We start from the raw sequence: 20,207 nt of genomic DNA, 5'->3' as shown, positions 1-20,207 counted from the left end.
AAACAGAATTCCACCTTTAAATTTTTATATGCATACTTGACAAAATATCTCCTACCTGACTCCTGAATAATACAAGGCTTTAGAAATATTTCACTCAGGGCAGTCCATTGTAAGTATTATTGTTAGGTAGTATATTATTTTAGTATTGTTTTCTAACCCCGAAGTTTATTATAATAATTATCATTATATTATACAAATTATTATGTATTATTACAAAATTATTATTACTATATACTCAGTGTTTCCTTGTCATCTCTCTGGGCTAGTGGATAGAGTTTATTAGTCCCCATCTCACTGAGATTGCAGCCTTTCAAGGTTCCTTAGTTTCTGCAGGAGTTTCAGTCCAACTCCCTATCTTAAATGGGCGAAAGACCTCATATTTTTTTCCTTGTGGACATAAATACCCAGGCCTCTAGTCTTTACAGGTATAATAACCCTTCAAGGCTGCCAGAGGGTTGAGTTATACGCTTACTTCTTTGACTATTAGCATCCTCTTTGCTTCTGAGACTTGAGCATTTCTCTTTCTTGTGAGCAATTTTACAAATTGTTACATTATATTCAACATTTCTAAGTGTTTATATTGAGATGGTTTAAAGATAGCCTATTCTGCCATTTTGTTGATACTGTTCATCTAAGTCCTATTACTTTTCAGGAAATCACAGAATGATATACTCCTCTATGCCTAAAATTTATGGTTGCATAAAGCAATATATATATGCAAAATGTTTGCCTCTAATTGTTTCAGTTAGCTCTGACTTGATTGGCTTTTATTAATTTAGTTCCTTAATCTTAGAAAACCCCTTTCAGTTCAGATTTTAGTGTCTTGACGGAGACCATTTAGGGGAGCACAATTACAATCTCTGATTCACTACAAGAACTGCAGTTAAAAATCCAGATTATCATTCAGAGATTCAGAACCAAGATAGAGAAAGTAGGTGCTATTTCAACGTTAACCTACCTGAGTTATAATTTACTAGGCCAAGCCTCCTTGTTTTGTATTTTCTGGGTCCTGGACTTTTCTTCCAACCTGATGATCCCATGCACAGTTTTCCATTCAGTCTTCCACCCATTAGAACCTGGCTTTACAACTACCACGTTATCAATGTAACTCTTCCGAAAGTCACCAACAATTTCCATGTTGATAAATCCAAGGGCTGCTTCTCTGCTCGTCTCACTTGACCGTTCAGCAATATTATATGGGTAACTACTCTCTTCTGGAAAAAGTGTCCTCTTTTGGCTTTAGTTACACCACAGTCTCTTGGATTTCCTCCAATCACTCACTGCCCTCTCCTTCCCAGTCTCCTTTGATGGTTCCTCTTTTTCTGCCTTATCTTTAAATCATGGAATACCTCAGGGCTCGTTCTTGAGGCTCTTTTATTCTCTCTCCTTAGGGATATCATACAGTCCCATGCCTTTAAATACCACCTGTATGCTAATGAGTGCCAATTTCATATCTCCAGCTCTGGCTTGTCAAATTGATGTGTCCCACTGCCTAACTAGCGCCTTCACTTGGCTATCTATATGTTATCTCAAAATTAATCTGTTTTATCTTCCACCCTTATTCCTCTTTCAGCCTTTCCCATTTCATTAATGGCAGCATTGTCCACCCAGTTGTTTAAGCCAAAACTTTTCTTTTTCCCTTTCCTTCATTCCTCATATCTAATCTTGAGGAAATCTTGTTGGTTCTACCTTCAAAGTAAATTTCAAATCTGCCCAATGGCCCTGTGAGGTATAAATATTATTACTTCCCTTGCGTAGTTACACAAGCAGAGATTAAGAGAGCATGTTAGTAATTTGCCTAAGGGTACATAGCTTTTACACAGAGGAATCCTTATGTCAAATCCACTGCTCTTTTTATCATACCTTGACCCTCAGAGAATACTGTGAATTAATTAGTAAACAGATTGATCTACATAGTAATAAAATTCATGACCATGGCTTTATCAGAAGAATAATCTCATCTACTGAAAAATAATCTGCTATCTATAGAGTAGAAACATTTGTTACAAAAAAGAGCTTTCTTACATGTAATATAGGATAACACTGATATCATCACATGTCAGTCCCTCTCAATATATAAAATCAGTTTCAGAATTTGAGACTATGAAAGATAGACAACTTGATTTCCAGAACACCGTTTTTCCTTCAAGGATATATGGCCAATTGTACCCAAAACCTATTGCATTCTTTCTGTAGGCTTTTATCCCCCTTCTCCCCCTCCAACAAGGGTATTCAGTCAAGAGAAAGGCTTGCCAAACTTTTATTTTGGCTTCTCTACTGTGATAATTTTATTAATATTCAATGTTCCTCAAAAAAAAAGCCAAGGAGACAGAGGAGAGAACTTCGGCAGAGCCCATATACATCTTGATTATATTGGCTAAATATTGAATGACATTTCAAGATAAGAAGACTATATTTTAATCAACCAAGAGTTATTTTAAATGCTTGAAATAAATGCAAATATTATTAGCATGATCAGGGAAGCCAACTGATTGCCATCATTGGCAGCTGTACCTTTTGTATATTATGAATTTTACTAGAAAGTTATCTTTCCAATTGTAGAAACTGTCTTCCTGAATGAAGTGAGGGCACTATTTTACTATGTTACTGTTTTTCCCCAATGATTTCTTGCAGCGTCATAAAATCCCTGCAACATTATTAGTGATCTTAATGAATTTTTAGTGACACCCACTTGACATTTGTTTGGCATTGACTTCATTTCTAAGCCTTGAATGGCATTATCACTTTATGGACTTCTCAAAATCAACTTGACTGGGAGTTTATTTTATACTTGGAGACTTAACTATATTTTTTACAGAATTCCTTATACGTTCACTCAAATGCTAAAGGTCTTTGTGACATTTTGTTTATATATTTAAAATATAAGTATAGACTGGGATTTTGGGTAATTTTAATGTCTTTTGGAAAGAGCAGACTTTGGTTTTAATAAAATACCTAAATGTATCTTCTTTGAATTCCCAACAGAGCTGTGTACCATGGAGTGTGGTAGCCATGGAGTCTGCTCAAGGGGAATTTGCCAATGCGAAGAAGGCTGGGTAGGACCAACATGTGAAGAACGCTCCTGTCATTCACACTGTGCTGAGCATGGCCAGTGCAAAGACGGAAAATGTGAGTGTAGCCCTGGATGGGAGGGCGACCACTGCACGATTGGTAAGTACTACTATACTTTGAACAAAGTAAATTGGATTAATTGAAGAAGTAAAAGCAGTCTAGCAAGTCAATCACCAGGCTTTTCATAGAATTTGAGGTTGGAGGAGAAAGAAGGAGGGTTAGTCATAGTTTGTAAGTTTCATTAACTGGGAGGTTTCTTCTTTTGTTGATAATACCTTATTTCTTGTGTCATTTCCTTTCTCATCACTTCAGTATTCCTTATATTTTTGCCTTCCAAGTGCTTTGAGTTATTCAAATGAAAGATGATACATTGGAATAAAGCATCGTTAGTTAATAAGAGAAGTGTTTTTGTTGTGAAGATAACATTCACTGCTCATTTTTCCTTTTGAAAAGTATAGGTTGTTTTGGTTGAAAGCACTTAGAGGCAATTTCATTAAATGAGACTACTTTAACAGGGGCCATTCAATATCATTAAGGACTGTCTTTAATGTACATGAGGAAGACATTCCTGACCTACCATCACTAGAACATCTGTGTTGAATTGTTTATTGGGTTGTATAGAGAGTTTGTACCGAGGCATCTGCCCTCTCTCATCTCCTGTCAGCAATTTCACTCATTTTCAGAATGCTGCCTGAGAGAACAGTCTGTGGCTATGAGAAAACCTCTGTAATAGTTAATCTATCACATGGTCTTCACACAATAAAAAAAACACTACATAAGAAATGACGAAATCCGGCCATTTGTGACAACATGGATGGACCTTGAGGGTATTATGTTGAGTGAAATAAGTCAGAGGGAGAAAGTCAAATACCATATGATCTCACTCATAAGTAGACGATAAAAACGACAAAAAAAAAACACCTAGCATTGGAGATTGGACTGGTGGTTACCATTGGGGAAGGGGGAGGGAGGAGGGCAAAAGACGTGATTAGGCTCACATGTGAGGGGTGCACTATAATTAGTGTTCGGGTGGTGAACATGATGTAATGTACACAGAATTCGAAATATGACGTACATCCGAAAAAAATAGAAATTAAACAAAAATCTTTTAAAAAACACTAATAGTAATTAAGGTTTCAGTTTTAAAATGCTTTATTTTTCTGGAAAAATACACGTATCTGCCACAAAGCTTCCCTGCATATACAGAGGGACGAGTAAGATTCCCACTATTTAGCTAAGGAAAATGGGTCACAGAGTGTTCCAGTGGCATTTCATGAACACACAAACAATTCATGCAGAGCAAAGGCAAGCATGCCCTCTGGATAACAAATTCATTGTTTGTGGGCTCTTTTTCCCTGACTAGACAGTACTACAGCTTTCATTTTTAGGTGAAAGTATTTTGTTATAACGGTTGGAACCTGCCAAAGTAATGTATAATATATATAATATATATAACATATAATCTTAATAAACTGCATTACTACTCTACTAAAGGTACAGTAAGTCTTGTTCTGTGACTGTGGAAAATATTTAAGATTCATTAAAAAGGTGGTGAGGGGTGAGATTCAGATGCAGCTTAAGTAATTACATTCCTGCACTACAGTAAGTTTATTGCCTTCACATAAGAGGATTTAAATATTGTGATGATTACCAAAGGTGGTTACTCCAGAACTCCCTTCTAAAGATACTACTAATAAGAAGTTCAATCTAGTGCTCTTTCATGAAAGTTATTACTGAAATGTAAAAATGCAGTTCTTATACTTTTAATGAAATATGACACTTTTTTTGGAAGCCTAATAGAGTTTCTTGGAGAGAAGCCGTTAATATCTTTCCCACAGAAAATATTATTCACAAACTGCACAGGCCAGTATACCGACTTTTGAGCTGGAGGCATTTCAGTAGTGTGCAGTTTGCTGTTCTCCTCCCAGGCAACACATAGTAAACCATTAGTACATGTTATGTAGCTTTGCTCTGCCAGAAATTGATTCAATCACTATTTCCCCCCCTTTTCAGCTCACTACTTAGATGCTGTCCGAGGTAAGATTTTTCTCACTAGTTTTATAACAGAAAAATATTTTAAACGGAAAATATGCATGTGGGAAAGGAAGGGTTGGTGGGATTTTTTTTCTTTTACTTTTGTCAATCTTTCTTAAGTGTAATATTGCCAGGTTCGTGCTATAATAGTCAGACTAAAAAGTAATTTGTTTTTCTAACATCAAAGAGTCATTTTTTGCCTTAGTGTATAATGGATTGATAAGTAGTTTTAAGAACTATTTTTCCTTGTCTTTACGTTGAGTTCTATGTGTGTGTGTGTGTCTGTGTGCATGTCTGTGTGTATAACATGGACAGGAAATTATTAAGTGAACTAATTTGTTGGTAGACAGCTGAACTTTTTCTTTAACATAACAATATAGCTCTAAGCCCCTGTACTGGATCCTTACAAGGGCAGGAGAATTATCCCCCTGTAAGTACCCTATCATCCATCCCCCAAGGGACCTGCCTTTGATAGAGACAATAGGGGTTTTCTGTCAGATATCCTGGTGCATTTCATTAACTCAGCCTCAGAATTTGAATATGTCCCAAATTATCTCTAATTTCTCTTTATCCATTGGATATACCTTTATCCATTGGATATACCTTGAGAATGGAACTAGATAAATTCCTTTCTTAATCCTATATATGTTCATCCTATACTACTTCTTGAGAAATATATATATATATATATATATATATGTATAAAATCTTTTCATATTTTCTAACAGCCATCTGTCATTTTATTTTAAAGTTTTTTCATCCTCTGGTCTGTTGATAGTTGCCTGGAAACCATTTGGAAGGAATACTGGGTTACTTCTACAGAATTAAAAGAAAAACATTCTTTTGCTCTTTACACTTCTGGAATTTTCTTTCAAAAACAGAAAATGAAAAGAGTGTTGATTGGACTGTCTCCAGTAAAATCTAGACTTAGCCCTGTATTGCTACTGGGAAAATTTCCAGAAGCTGTATGCCATTATTGCTGTCATCAGCCCACTGAGCGCTTGGCATATGCACAGTTGCCCTTTGGAAGAGCCTAACTCTAAACTACTGGTAGAAAGAGTAGGGCATCCCTGAGAAATTAAAAGTCTAAATGGACACCATTGTTAGTGTTTGTGGTTTATCAATGGCTAGCAGTCATTTAAGCATAACAATTTCCTCTTGGCTGTATTTATCCAGTTATTCCGTAGAATACTGAAAGTCTAAATTTGGCATGCGTTAATTCCATAAACATTTGTTGAGCACTTACTACAGGCATAATATGATGCTAGCTTCTGAGAAAGATACCAGATAAACAAAAAATTCAATCCTTAGCCCTTAGATCAATAATAATCTTGAGAGGAAAAGTTAAGTAGTTGTAAAACAACTGCAGCACGTTTCTATGGCACCATATGGGCAAATACTTAACGGTATGGTCTGAACTGTATACGAACACACCTAAGTCCCAAAGCAGTACATCAGAAGGGAAAAAGCAGCCCAGACTAGAAGTAGTTAAGGAAAGTTTCTCTTCATAGAAACTGCTGTCTTTTCCCAACTTATTGGCCTTAACTAGATATAATATCATCCATCCATTTTTGATTGAAATGAAGAGGTAAGTTATTTGAAAAGAAACCAAAAACATTTCTATCTCTATCACAGTTTTCATCTTATCTGAACCAGAGGTGGGGAATTGGAGTTAGCACTAATAATGCTTAATTGGCTCTCTAAGGAAAAGCACGGCAGAGTAAGGGATAACAAGTTCCCTGGGAAGGTTTGGTAAGCAAGCAATCTCCTCTTCCATTTATTCAACACCTCATCTGAATGGAGCCCAGATCAGATGCTTGCCTATAGGCAGATACATCATTGTTGGTCTGTCCTATTCTGACGTCTCTGTGATTGTTATCTGCTGTCTTTTCAGATGGCTGCCCAGGACTCTGCTTCGGAAATGGGCGATGTACCCTGGATCAAAATGGTTGGCACTGTGTGTGTCAGGTGGGTTGGAGTGGGACAGGCTGCAATGTTGTCATGGAAATGCTTTGTGGAGATAACTTGGACAATGATGGAGGTGAGTCATTTATAAAATGTTCGTATAAGAAAGGAATAGCCCAGCCTCTAGCACAGTGATGACCAATCTGGCCAACAGTGAAAATCAGGAATCCTTAGTATAAACAAACAATATTGAGTTATGTAAGGTCATACAAGTTTTTTCAATCTCAACTTATTGAATATTCACTATGATAAGACAATACTCCAAACTCTTTGCATGCATTATATATGATTTAATTTTCACAACAATGCTATTAAGTTTAGCTACTATTATTTTTCCTGTTTATAGATGGGAAAGTTGATACTTGGAGTGCAGACGGTAAGTGACTTTTCCAAGGTCACACAGCTAGAAAGTAAAAGAACCAAGGTTCCAATTCAGGGCTGTATTACTTCAGAGTCTGTTTTCTTAACTACTACAACCATGCTGCTTCCCGTACCTATGACTTTTATTATTCCAAATTAAATTAATGTACCATTGTCCAAACTGTCAGATGCTAGTGTAGCTTGCATTATACACACTGTGAAATAGTGTTCTTTGTTCTTAGTCATTTAGGGCTCCCTCTTGTGTCTCTACCTTTTAGTAACACTTTATATCTGTCAAGGGACACAGCATCAAGACAATTCACAGTAGAATTTTTTATATTTAATTCAAGAGCTGCAAATGGTGTTTTAAAAAGCAATATGTGGCTCCAAGGCCTCAGGGTAACCACCTATTTTATCAAACAAACAAAAGCATCTAATACATTGTACAATCAGGCCTCCAAACAGCCCAAATCACCTCTGAATGAGCCTGAAACAACAAATCCTCACTTTCCTATTACTTTCTCCTCAAGGAAACATGAAATTACCAAAAAAAGTTTATTTCTAGTTTCTATATATTAGCTTAAAATTGAAGCGGATTATTAAATTTGACTCCTCAGGTTTCTATATCTGCCTAGACAATTATATACTTTGTTATTTGAATCCAGACATAGGGCTTAAATCAATAAGGTAGCAATCATAGTTTAAGCACCTAATTGGGTGTAAGAGTTTGCTCCTTTATTTGTTCTAGCTAGCCATTTACCTTAAAACGTTATAAGACCTTATGAATTTCAAGCTGAAGCAGCTTCGTCATTAAGAGCACAGGGCTTTGAAGTTAGACTTTCTGGGTTCAAATATTAGCTCTGCTATGTACTTACTGGCTGTGAGATTTGGGAAAAGTTTGTTGATATCTCTGTGCTTCAATTTCCTTATCTCTAAAATGGGGCTGATAATAATATTAACTGTCTAATAGGATTGTTAGAAATATTAAATGAGATAATTCATGTGAACTACTTAAAAGATGATAAACTACACCACTCATCTCCCCCACACACACATACGCACATAATGAGCTTAGGATAACCATTTTCTGAAGAGACAGTTTACTACTACCCACCTAAATTGAAAACTTTATTTGGAAAGCCAGAGTGAGATTTTCAATTAAATGGGGTACACTGATCAGCTATTTACTTGACTTTTATGGTCCTCCAAGATTCACCTTCACCTTCGTTTACCACCTTTTCATAATATGCCCCTTAACCTGGTATGCCCTCTCCTCTACACCCATCATTCTCTGTCCATCATTTAAGTCCCAACTCAAACCATATCTTTCATGGAACCTCTGACATCCACCACCCCAATCTCCCATGGTGCTTATCATGTGCACCATGTAATCGAATACTTAATTATATTTTGTCTATATGGTTTTCTTATTACATGTTAAGCATGACTCATAGTTATATGCCCAACATAATCACTAATAACATTAGCTCACTTGTATTCAGGATTTACTATGTGCAAGGCACTGTGCTGAGTCCTTTATGTGAATTATTTCATTTGGTCCCCATGAGGTGAGCACTACTATTAATACTACTTTACGAATTAGGAAACTGAGGCACGGAAACGTTAAGTAAGTTTCTCAAGATCATATAGCAAGGAAATGATAAAGCCAGGGTACAAACCTAAGTGGTCTGTCTCTTTCCAAAAAGGATTTGAGGTAGTAATAGAGATTTCCCAGTTGATGAATTGATTACAAGGTTTGTGCTCAGAAAATACATTAACAACCTATGCGATTATAATTTCTGACTCAGTTAGGGTTGAGCCAAAATAAGTGTCCTGCCCTAATAAAGCACAGCTTGATAAAAATAATTGAGTACTTAATTATAAAGTATTTGTTTATGACCTCAAGTTCACCTCAAGGCAGTCAAAAGTGTTGCATGAATGGATCCATTAAATATTAATGAATTCGTGGATTATCAATTCTCAATATCTGTGGTATATGTAGATACAAAAAGTATAAAAGATTTTGCTGAATCTGTATTGACCTCTGAACATTCTTTTAAAACTATGTATCTATGTGGGAATCAAAAATCAAAGACCCTGTTAAGACTTTAGTGCATTTGTAAGATTGTCTCTTTAGGGAGCGGTGGGGGAAAGCTCCTTGAGAGTTCCCTTACCATTTTTTTCCTTTAGTAGGATTAAGATGATATTGATGATAAATATAGATTCACTTCTACCTTGAGATGAAAAGATGGATCAAATAACCTCTGAAAGCCCCATGACTAAGATTTTGGACAATAATTCCATTTGTATGATATCTAAATATTATCCCTAAGAGTACGTTAAACGCCTCTCATTTGATCTCAGCGCTCCAGCTATCCAGAATGGCTAGATTCATTTAGTTGAATATGACTAATGATTAATATTTGCATACGTCTGTGCATGTGTGTGTGTGTGTGCATTTCAATTAAATCAGAAAGTGCCAATTGAATGTTTTAGAAAAAAGTGGTCCTAGTTTTTAAAATGTAATTCTTAAGAAATCTTCCCAATCAAAAATAAAATCACTTTCAAGCAGTTGCTTCAAGTGGCTGCTGCCTGATTACTCCATATTATAGCTGGTACTTAAAGAATGGCGGGATTATTTTGCATTCTAATCAGCTTTGAATACTCATTAGTATCGCTGCTACTTCCTGCGGCTTTGACTTTGTTACACTCTGATTCGATGCATTGTGACTCTTAGTAACTAATTGGGCTGCATTGAATATGTGGGTTGACACAGCTGGTCTAGGAACTATCTAAGTGCTCCTTGAATAGTAAAAACAGAACAGAGAACAAATAACCTTTGGATTTTTTTCCGTAACATGCAAAAAAAGGAAAGCTATCTTATGCATTGTGTATATAAGACCTAATTACTATAGAAATCACAAACCTATCAAATGTCTTGACCTTATGTATGCCCTTAGCTAACAAGCACCTACCACGTGCACACCCTGTGCTTGGAGGAGAAGGCAACATTATGGTGACCACATTTTCATTTGTTAATCGTGTGTCCTGATTTGGGGTTGGGAAAATAAGATCACCATACATTACATGCACGAATGAATTGACATTAGAAAAAACATTTAGACATTATATTAACTGAATCAGAATAGCTAAAACAAAGAATAGTGAGAGCAAGCTAGAACTATCAGACATTAAAGAATATTTTAAAGGTAAGATAATTAAAATAAAGTGATACTGCTGTAAGAGTAGACAGATCAATACAACCAAATAAAAAGCTCTGGAACACACTCTAGTCCAAATAAAAATTTAGTATATTATAAAACCAGCATCAAAAATCAGTGGGGGAAAAGCATTATGAAATAAATGATGCTGAGACAACTGTTAAGAAAAAAAACTTAGATTTTCAATTCACACCATATTCCAAAAGAATAAGGTAAATAAAAACACTCCAGCTGATTAATGAGTTGAAGGTAAAAGAAAACTCAAACATAATTAGAAGAAAATATAGATGACAGATCTCAAGATAAGAAAGGATTTCTCAAACATAAAAGCAAGGAAAGAAATTGCAATATGAAAAAAGTGATAAATTGGACTTTATCAAAATTTTAAACTTCTTTATGATGTTTGGCTAAGTTTGTAGACCATCTAGTATCTATTTGAACACATCAAAATCTGGACTGTCTGATATAGTTGCCACTAGCCACATGTGAGTATTTAAATTTAAATAACATTTAAAATTTCATTTCTCAGTTGCATTAGTCTCATCTCAAATGCTCAATAGTCACATGAGGCTAGTGACTACTGTATTGGCACTGATTGAGAGCATTCCCGTCATCAGAAAAAGTTCTATTGGATAGCACTGATCCAAATGTTTGACTCAAATGTTTAGCTTTCAGTCAAATATTTCATATTGGGTACTCAGTTTTCCATTCATTCATTACTACTTTGTGCCAAGTATTGTGCTTGGCACCAGGGAGAAAATGACAAACAAGACAAGTTTCTGCCTTCATGGAGCTTATGATCTAGGGTGGAAGACAGATATAAAGCAAGAAACCACACAAATAAGTATATATTTTCAACTGTAAAGAGTGCTATAAAATTTTTAGAGTGCTATAAACGTGTATAGGGGGACCCAACCAAATCTATGTGATAAGGGAGGCCTCACACAAATCAGGGGAAGAACTTTCCAGATCAAGGGAACACAGCATGTACAAACGCCCTGAGGTGGAAATGTGCTATGCTCTTCTAGGAAGTAAAAGGTAAGTCATTGTGGCTGGAATACAATGAGTCAGGGAGAGATCGGTGGGAGATGAAAATATAAAGGTAGGCACTGGACAGATCATACAGAACAGTGAGAATTTTATAAGATCTTCAGCTATGAACAAAGATTACATTTTTTTCCTTTTTCTCCCCAAAGCCCCCCGATACATAGTTGTATGTTCTTTTTGTTGTGGGTGGGTTCTTCTAGTTGTGGTATGTGGGACGCTGCCTCAGTGTGGCTTGATGAGCAGTGCCAGGTCCGCACCCAGGATTCAAACCAACGAAACACTGGGCCGCCTGCAAGCGGAGCGCGCGAACCTAACCACTCGGCCACGGGGCCAGCCCCCAAAGATTACATTTTATTCACTCTAGTTACAGAGGAAGGAAAGCGGTTTCTGATACTGTGGAAAGATTGTCAAGAAAGTTAAATTAAAAAGATATAGAATAAGAGTGTTTAATCAAAGTGGACTTTCCCCTCTTGATCACTTAAGTATTTGTCACATGTTTGTCCAAGCTTCTCTTGTACAAATTCTTCCAGTGGTCTATATTCATATTCATTGGTAAAATCAATAAGTTAATTGCATAAAAGAGAATGATCTTCCAGGATCATTCTTCATAACAAGTCACCATTCATTAAGAATAATAGCTGTTTGCAAGCCTATTTTATGATGTAGTGTTTCTAGATCTAGAAATCAGCACCATGGGTGAATTATGAACACATATAAGCTCATGGATCAATAAGCCTCATGTTTTGAATGTCACCAGCATGCTGCAGTGTTTAATAAATAGAAAAATGAAATAGAAGGAGCAATGAATTGATAACATTTGCTCTGTTTAGGGGCCAGACACCTGCTCCACGTTTACTTTTAAGATTTGGCTGGTACAAAAGACCTAGAATCAGAAAGCATATTCCTAATTATTCTCTTCTGACCATCTCCTCCTCATTTCCAAGCAACTCCTTTATTAAAGGATCATCACTTAGTTATGAGAGCCGAAACTGCCAAGTGATTCCAGATACAAGTGGGACAGGACTGAAATTTTAAATAAGGTGTCAGAGAAAGTCTCACTGGGAAGATGGCATTTGAGTAAAGACTTAAAGGAGGTGAGGGGTGAGCTGTACTGATATCGGAGAGAACAACACTCCAGGCCTAGGAATAGTGGGGAAGGGGGTTGCAGGATAGTAGGAGGTCAGGTCAGAGAGCTAAGAGAGAGACAGCAAGGAACCAGACTGTGAGGAAGTAAGTCTTGTCAGGACATGGGCTTTCACTCTGAGGGATATGGGGAGCCATTGATGGCAGGTGGGGACCAGGAGGACATGAACATTAGTGGCATATGAACTATTTATTTTTCTGACCCAGAAAAAGCAAATTGTATGAGGTTACAGCAATAACAGTGATTTGAGCAGGTCAAATCCTGAGTACACTTGAGCTTCTCCCACTGTCTTTTTACTAATACAGCAAAAAGCTTGGGTGAAAAGTCAGCCTGAATAAATGAAAAAAAATTGTTTCTAAACTATTTCCAAAGGAAATACAGTCCTATTACCTTCAATGCATATAATGGCAACAACTAAGCTAACAGGAGTGCCTAGTAGGGGACCTGCTTTAGTAAAAATTTATGAATGATTTATAATTAGCCAGTGTTCATGGGTTTCTAAAATGCCTGAGATTTTGTTTAACTGAGTCACTGAAATGATCAGCCCCTCAATTTCTTTTTCACTACTAATTTGCTTGGCAGACCCTCTATTCTGTAGATGCTGAAAAGGTTAAGCTTCAATCCAGCCCCTGTCCGACTGATAACAAATTCTGAATTTATGAAATTCAATGAATAAAGATTTACTGTAGCATTAGTGTCTATGTAGAGCCACATAAGATTCCACCTATCTGACAACCTAACAGAGCAGAGTTCACAAAATGAACACGTTCCAACAAACTGAATATGCTACACAAAGGTTAATTGCCCTCTGGCCAGTGAGAAGGCAACTTCAGTAGCAATGAGTCTGAACATTTTAGGCTGCCACTGCAGACCATTGGCATCTACCCCTAGGACTCTATGCTTAGACTCTTTGCAGCCTGTACAGTCCAGAATTTGGTTAATGGCAATAGCTCACATTTATCAGGAGTGCTAGCTATGTACTAAACACTGTGCTAAATAAGCTCTTTATGATTATTATAGCACATGACCCTTACAACAACTCTATGGGTGGGTATTTTTATTATTCCCATCTTGTAGATGAGAAAATTGAGACTCCAAAAGTTGAACTGATTTGTCCAGGATTATATCGATTGTGAGTGGTAAAGTCAAGATTAGAATCAAAGTAGTCTGTTTCTTTGACATTAACCACTTCATGCGTTCTAAATGTCTATATAAAGTCAGGCACTTGGAAGTCTTACAGCCGAGGTCAGTATTCATAATACTACTTAGATTATGATGTTGAACCTGTGATCTGCAGTCCGAACACTGGGCGCTAATATGACTCCCAGATTACTTGCAGCTCTGCAACCACATTTAGCCTCCCCGTCTTTATTTGTAAAATGGGGATGAGAATGTCTACCTAACAAGATTCTTGTAGGGATTAGTTGAAGTAATATATGTGGAAGTACCTAGTGCCATACCTGACAAATATTAACTAATCCATACATGTTTCCAAATCCTTTTGGATACCTTACCATGAACCAGCTGTCCTTTTTTTTATCAAGATGATAATGTGAGTGCTGTCCCTAAAAGGTATATATTTATAAATTCATTTTAAGGATTAGGAAAGTATGAGTTTTTCCCAACATCATTCATATTCCTTTGTCCAATCCTTCTTTCAACCAAGGGCATACATCTAGTAGGTAAAAGTTTAATAGTGAATGGCTTGATCATGTACAACAGAAATCAGCGTCCTTGATCTTCATCAGTACCAGTTAAGCCAGCTGGCATAGTCCTTAACTGGTTGGCAAAGCTAGGATCGGTGAGTGCCATGTTTAGTCCTTCAAGACAGTTTAACCTGCTTCTTTTTTGCTTTTATTTTTATTCCTTTAAAGGGAACAAGCCCTAAAAGTAAAATAAGTTAACATTTGATATGTCCATATCTGATACCCTGAGCCTGGCTGTCAGGAGGGTGCCACAGCTTCCAATTCAGAACAATAAAAGAATCGTTAACAGCCAAAAAAAAAAAAAAAAAACAAGAAGAAGAAGAAAGAAAGAAAAAAGAAACCCACACATGCAGTGTGACTGTCATTTGCACTTCTTTGTAACAGTCTAGACATACTGTATAGGGTGTTATCTAATGTGATAATTGGTAAGAAGATCTTTGCCCATCTACCGGGCTTACCTATGAATTATAATTTGGGGGTTGCATGCCATTATTGGTTTGCTTGCCTGCAGCCTTTCTAGATTCAACAGAAGTCTTGCTGTTCTCTCAGAAAACAAAGGTCTTAGAGGGTCAGCCCTGTATAATAGGCAATTATTAAATAGGAAACATTAGCTTGGAATTTATAGCGCATAACTAGATGAGAATGTGAGTCCCAATTCTGAATTGGCTCTGTGTTTAGTTTTAGAATACAGTTTTGAAGATCATTTGGGCATTACTATTTATTTAAAATCGATTTATTTTCAGAAATAAGTTAGAATTGTGTGGTTGACAGATTGAAACCTGTGAATGCCCAGTCTGATTATTACTAGTGCATTTGTTACCAATTGAAAGATAAAGGTGACTGCCCATTCGAAAAGCAGTTTTTCATTGTTTAGTACATTATTCCAGACATGAGAAAACTCTTCATCATCCTGATATTTTTGCCAGCTTTCCAGTGCATCCAGATGTTTAATTCGCAGAGTAAAGAGATAATGTGCTGATAGGAGGCTGAGAACAACGTATTGGAGAGAGAGATGGTAACGGCATCTAAAATCTATAGAAAATCTATTAATATAATTTGCTGAATGAGGGGTAATGGGGAGCAGGAGACTTCTTATTGAAATGAATCCACACTTAAAAGTTAGTCAGTGAAAAAGAAATATGTATACAGAGAAGTAGAAATCAGGGCAAAAACACCTTGAACAAACAGGGAAGACAAAAAGAAGCAAACTGCATTTTAAATCAAAGTAGTATCTATGGTACAGGGAATATGAAAGGACCTCATGCGGGGAAAATATTTCCTGGGTGCCCTACAGCTGCTGTGCCACATGCCTACTCTCTTGGTGTTCCTGGCTTTCATTGCCCCGAGCTGTGGTATGTCCCCCTCCAGCTCCATAGGAGCAGCCATGTAAGGGAGAGAGAGCAAGCAAAAGAGCCACATGACATCAGTGCCAGTAACTTTCATCATCAGCCTTAAGGAGCCGGTAATCCATCTGAACCTCCCTATTCCACTGCAAGCCAGGAAGATTAGCGTCTTTCTATTTACCCTTGTTAAACATCTAAATTAGAGCCACTTGTCTGCTTTAAGGACTTTGGAAGGACTTTAATTTTTTCGCTTATTGGGTGTGGAATGAATTGTCCATATGCTCAATTTAAGCACTCCAACCTCTTCTCTTTGCATGTAACTCTCTTATAACATTTACTGCATTTTTAACTAGCATAAGAGTCAGCTGTTCTATACACCTATTTCTCCTACTAAGCTCCAAGCTCCTGAAAACAGGAAAAGGACCTTTTTCTTTCTTTACTTCTGCAAGCACCTAACACAGTGTTTTGCACCTATTATATTCTCAATGGTCTCCCCTCCTCCTGGAACCCCTATGTCCCACATCATTTCTCTACCAAAGAATGAAGGTTTTATGTGATTTTTTTTATTGGTACAACCGTGCATTCAGGAGTCTAGAGTAAATGGTGATGGCCTAGGAAATGAAAGAGAGTGACTCATCACGTTCATATACCTGAGATTTATTAGTACTTGCATCAAATAACTACTGTTAGGAACAAGTAAGCTCTAGTTGCTTCTACAAATTCCTAAAAATGTAGTTCTGAAAATTTAATTGCTTCAGAATTTCCCAGATTAAGTATGTGTAATCCTGGGCTCTGAAGAAATTCTGACTCAATAGTTGGGGCTCAAGAATATACATATTTAATAAGCTCCCTAGGTAATTGACTACACATTCGAAAATCACTGCCCTGCTCTACACTTTGTCACCACAAGAATACCAACCTTTATTTTGAGAATTACCACTAGACAAGAATATTGGGAGAATTTTTAAAATACAAGCTAATTCAAGTTGACAAGCGTTTGTTGATTGTTTGCTCATAAATGTACATGGTGTGAGAAATTCAAAAGAATTATAAGAAATCATTGCTATCCTGGAGGAATCGTCTTGATGAGGAAGAAGGAACCTTCTAAAGAGTGATACCTAACAGAATAATCTATCCAAATACTAAACAATACACCACAGCCTATATATGCTAGAGAATTCAAGAAAGATTTATGAACAACATACTTTGAATTTCACTGATGTGCCATATAAACTCAGAGTGAGTGCTAATTCATGAGAAACATGTGTATTTAATAGATTCTATTCTCAAAATATGGACAGTTACCTTTGGCTATATTCTAGATTTTTCTCCATTTGTGCATATTTTAAACTATGTTGTTTCTCTTGAAACTAAATTTCAAAATTGTTTTTTTTTTCAGATGGTTTGACCGACTGTGTGGACCCTGATTGTTGTCAACAAAGCAACTGTTATGTAAGTCCTCTCTGTCAGGGCTCACCAGATCCTCTTGACCTCATTCAGCAAAGCCAACCCCTCTTCTCTCAGCACACCTCAAGACTCTTCTATGATCGAATCAAATTCCTCATTGGCAAGGACAGTACTCATGTCATTCCTCCCGAGATCTCATTTGACAGCAGGTATATATGTATTTATTTTATTGCTTAATGAACAGTGGTCCCATTTTTCCTTAACTATGAAAGGAAGATAACTTCTAAAGATCAGATTGCTTCCCGTTCCACACAGTCCATACTGATTTCTTTTTTAGGCTTCTCTGGAATGCCCAACACCTTACTGATTAGTTAAGGGAGAAAATTCATTTTTAGAGATTCTTTATCATAAAAGACACATATATAAATATGTATGTGTGTATCTATATATATGTACACACGCACATATAGACACATGTATAAATGATGAAATAAAGTATAGATGTGGCTTTTAATGACAAAAATAGGATGGATGACAAATTAGGACAAAAATAGGATGACAAAATATAGGATGAAGCATAATTTGGAAATTTATTGTTTAACTTCTGGATTGATCCCTTGAAAAATTCTTGAATTTCAAAAGGTAAATTTTAAGTTTTATCCTGTGATGTAAAATGTTTCCATATGAAAGACCAGAGTGAATTTGATGTCCTAATGAGGAATGCAAGACTTGTGAAAATCCGTCTTCTAAGAAAGCTCAAATGAGACCAAAGTCCAATCCATTAGGTGAAGAAATTTTTAAAAATTATCTTACTTATTTGAAGTACAATAACATGAATTTGCTCATTATTCTCTGCTTCATCTTCAACAATGATATATTTTACTAATTAGCACTAGATATAAGTCACCGAAGTCAACATTTCTGGTCTCTTTAAAATGTTCTCCTTTGTTCATTCTACAAGTTGATATTTTACTAGCTTCTAGACTATTGCAAACAAGAATTTTTTTAAAAATATGGAAAGTATTTGTCCAGGAGCTCCTGTCTACATCCCACCCACTCAGTTACCTCCTGCTGAGTGTTATCAGTCCTCAAGAAAAACTCGGTCAAGGGTTTATATTGTTATCAGTGCCAATCTAAGAAAATTCAACTCAATCTTGACCTATACACAGTAGAAAAGGGAAAAAAAGATGTGCTTGGAAATTTAAAACACTCAGCGTCCTTCCCACAGATTGTATACTAGAACTGTTATTGAAACTTAAAACTTTCTCATTATTTTTATTATTGTGCAGTTCTGACCTTTTAGGTCTCTGACAGAACCCAAAATCCAAATGCCAATGCATCACAAGAAAGTCCTTTTCTGCCAGGAGATCTAGTCAAAGTTTCCCTTCTTCAAAGAGACTCAATAATCCCCATTTTGAAGTGTTTCTCCCAGCTCAATAACAACTCTGGGGTAATTTGTGGATGGGCTGCAGTCAAAGTAATTATTTAAATAGTGGAGACTTATTTATTGTACACCAGAGGAACAAAAGGAACAAAACGCAGCCCTTACCCCCATTTTCCTATTTAAGGTAGAGGTAAGTCATCAACTCTGTAGCTTTCTCCATGCTTAGGGAAAAGTCAATCCAAAAAACAAAGTGAAAGAAATAACAACCTCCATGACATGGAGATATATTAAATGACTCACTGAACTCAAGTAAAGGGAGAAAGTCAGGACCTGAGAGAGACAGGAGACAAGTCATTATGACCCAGAGCAGGGTGTTTGAGCAATAAACTTAGAAAAGTGAGGAGAAACTTCAACCCCTGGAGTTCAGCTTCATGCTTCAGCAGCACTTGCCAGCCGCTCACAGAGTGAACAAACCTATTACTTGTGGCGGTTAATGCCCTTCTCCTCCTCCTGGTTTGACTGAGTTTTCCTCACTCTTTTATAAAATTCTCCAAGTTATTATTTGGCTCTGCAAGTCATGTTTGAATTCAGGACGACAGGATTCCTTCATCTAGTGGTCTCAGCTATTACAGACATATCTAATCCGTCCAAAAAGGCACGGGCCTTTTCCAAGGGAAATAGTTGGGGACAAGCAGTGTATATTTCCTCTCAAGAACTCCACACGTGCAGTGTTACTCTGGGTATCTCTAGGTAAAATAAATCCAATTCTGATCACATATATAAACAATAATATTATAGGCTCTTAGGTCGATATAGTACTTTTTAGTTTGCAAAGCTCTCAAATACACATTATTTTATTTTATCCTCACAGTATCCCTGTGAAGTAGGTTTGTATTGGTGCATATTATATATGAGGAAACTGAGGTTCAGAGAGATTCAATACCTTTCCCAGCATCACACAGCCAGCAAGTTTGTACTGTAGCAGGTACACCACAGCTGCCCCATTTCAACATATCCTTAAATAAGCCTGGTGACTTGGATCTAATTTATACTAGATAAATGGCATCTAGGTTAACACAAGAAACTTAGAAACCAAGTAATATTTACAAATCCAGTTCAGTTTAATACATTTCAATGACATTATTTACAAATGCCAAGCCAGTGCTAATGAACTTCCTCTTGGTAGAAGAACACAATAGAATGACTGGTGAACTGGGCCTTTTGCTCCCTGTAAATTGTTATGGAGTGCTTATTATGTGTCAAGTCTCACCCTAAGCTTTTACTTGCGTTATCTCATTTCATCCTTACAAAAACCCTATGTGGTAGGCACTATTATTATCCTCACTTTTGTGGTGCAAAAACAAGAACTGAGATGTCAAGTAAGTCACCTGCCCAAGGTCACAACCAGTGAGAGTCAGAGCCAGGATTCGAAACCAAGCAGACTGATACTGAGAGCCTGACCTCTAAACCACTATGTCGAGCCACTTCAGCTGCTTAGAAAGCCGGGCTAGCTGACCCTGAAAA

The 20,207-nt window shown here is 36.7% G+C and overlaps 1 protein-coding gene across 2 annotated transcripts in view; it reads left to right on the top strand.

The window, feature by feature from the left end:
• The window catches only part of TENM1 (teneurin transmembrane protein 1), a 735,430-nt gene that overhangs the window by 558,817 nt on the left and 156,406 nt on the right, over positions 1-20,207 (top strand). For both annotated transcript variants that reach the window (XM_070604355.1, XM_070604354.1), the window contains 4 exons: positions 2,986-3,171; positions 5,086-5,109; positions 7,001-7,147; positions 17,292-17,508. In XM_070604355.1, coding sequence (XP_070460456.1) covers positions 2,986-3,171; positions 5,086-5,109; positions 7,001-7,147; positions 17,292-17,508 — 574 coding nt within the window. The remainder of the gene's footprint in view (positions 1-2,985; positions 3,172-5,085; positions 5,110-7,000; positions 7,148-17,291; positions 17,509-20,207) is intronic.

This window comes from Equus przewalskii, chromosome X, assembly GCF_037783145.1.
Source record: "Equus przewalskii isolate Varuska chromosome X, EquPr2, whole genome shotgun sequence".
In the NCBI taxonomy this organism is placed as follows: domain Eukaryota; kingdom Metazoa; phylum Chordata; class Mammalia; order Perissodactyla; family Equidae; genus Equus; species Equus przewalskii.
This window is presented reverse-complemented; position numbering and strand designations above follow the sequence as displayed.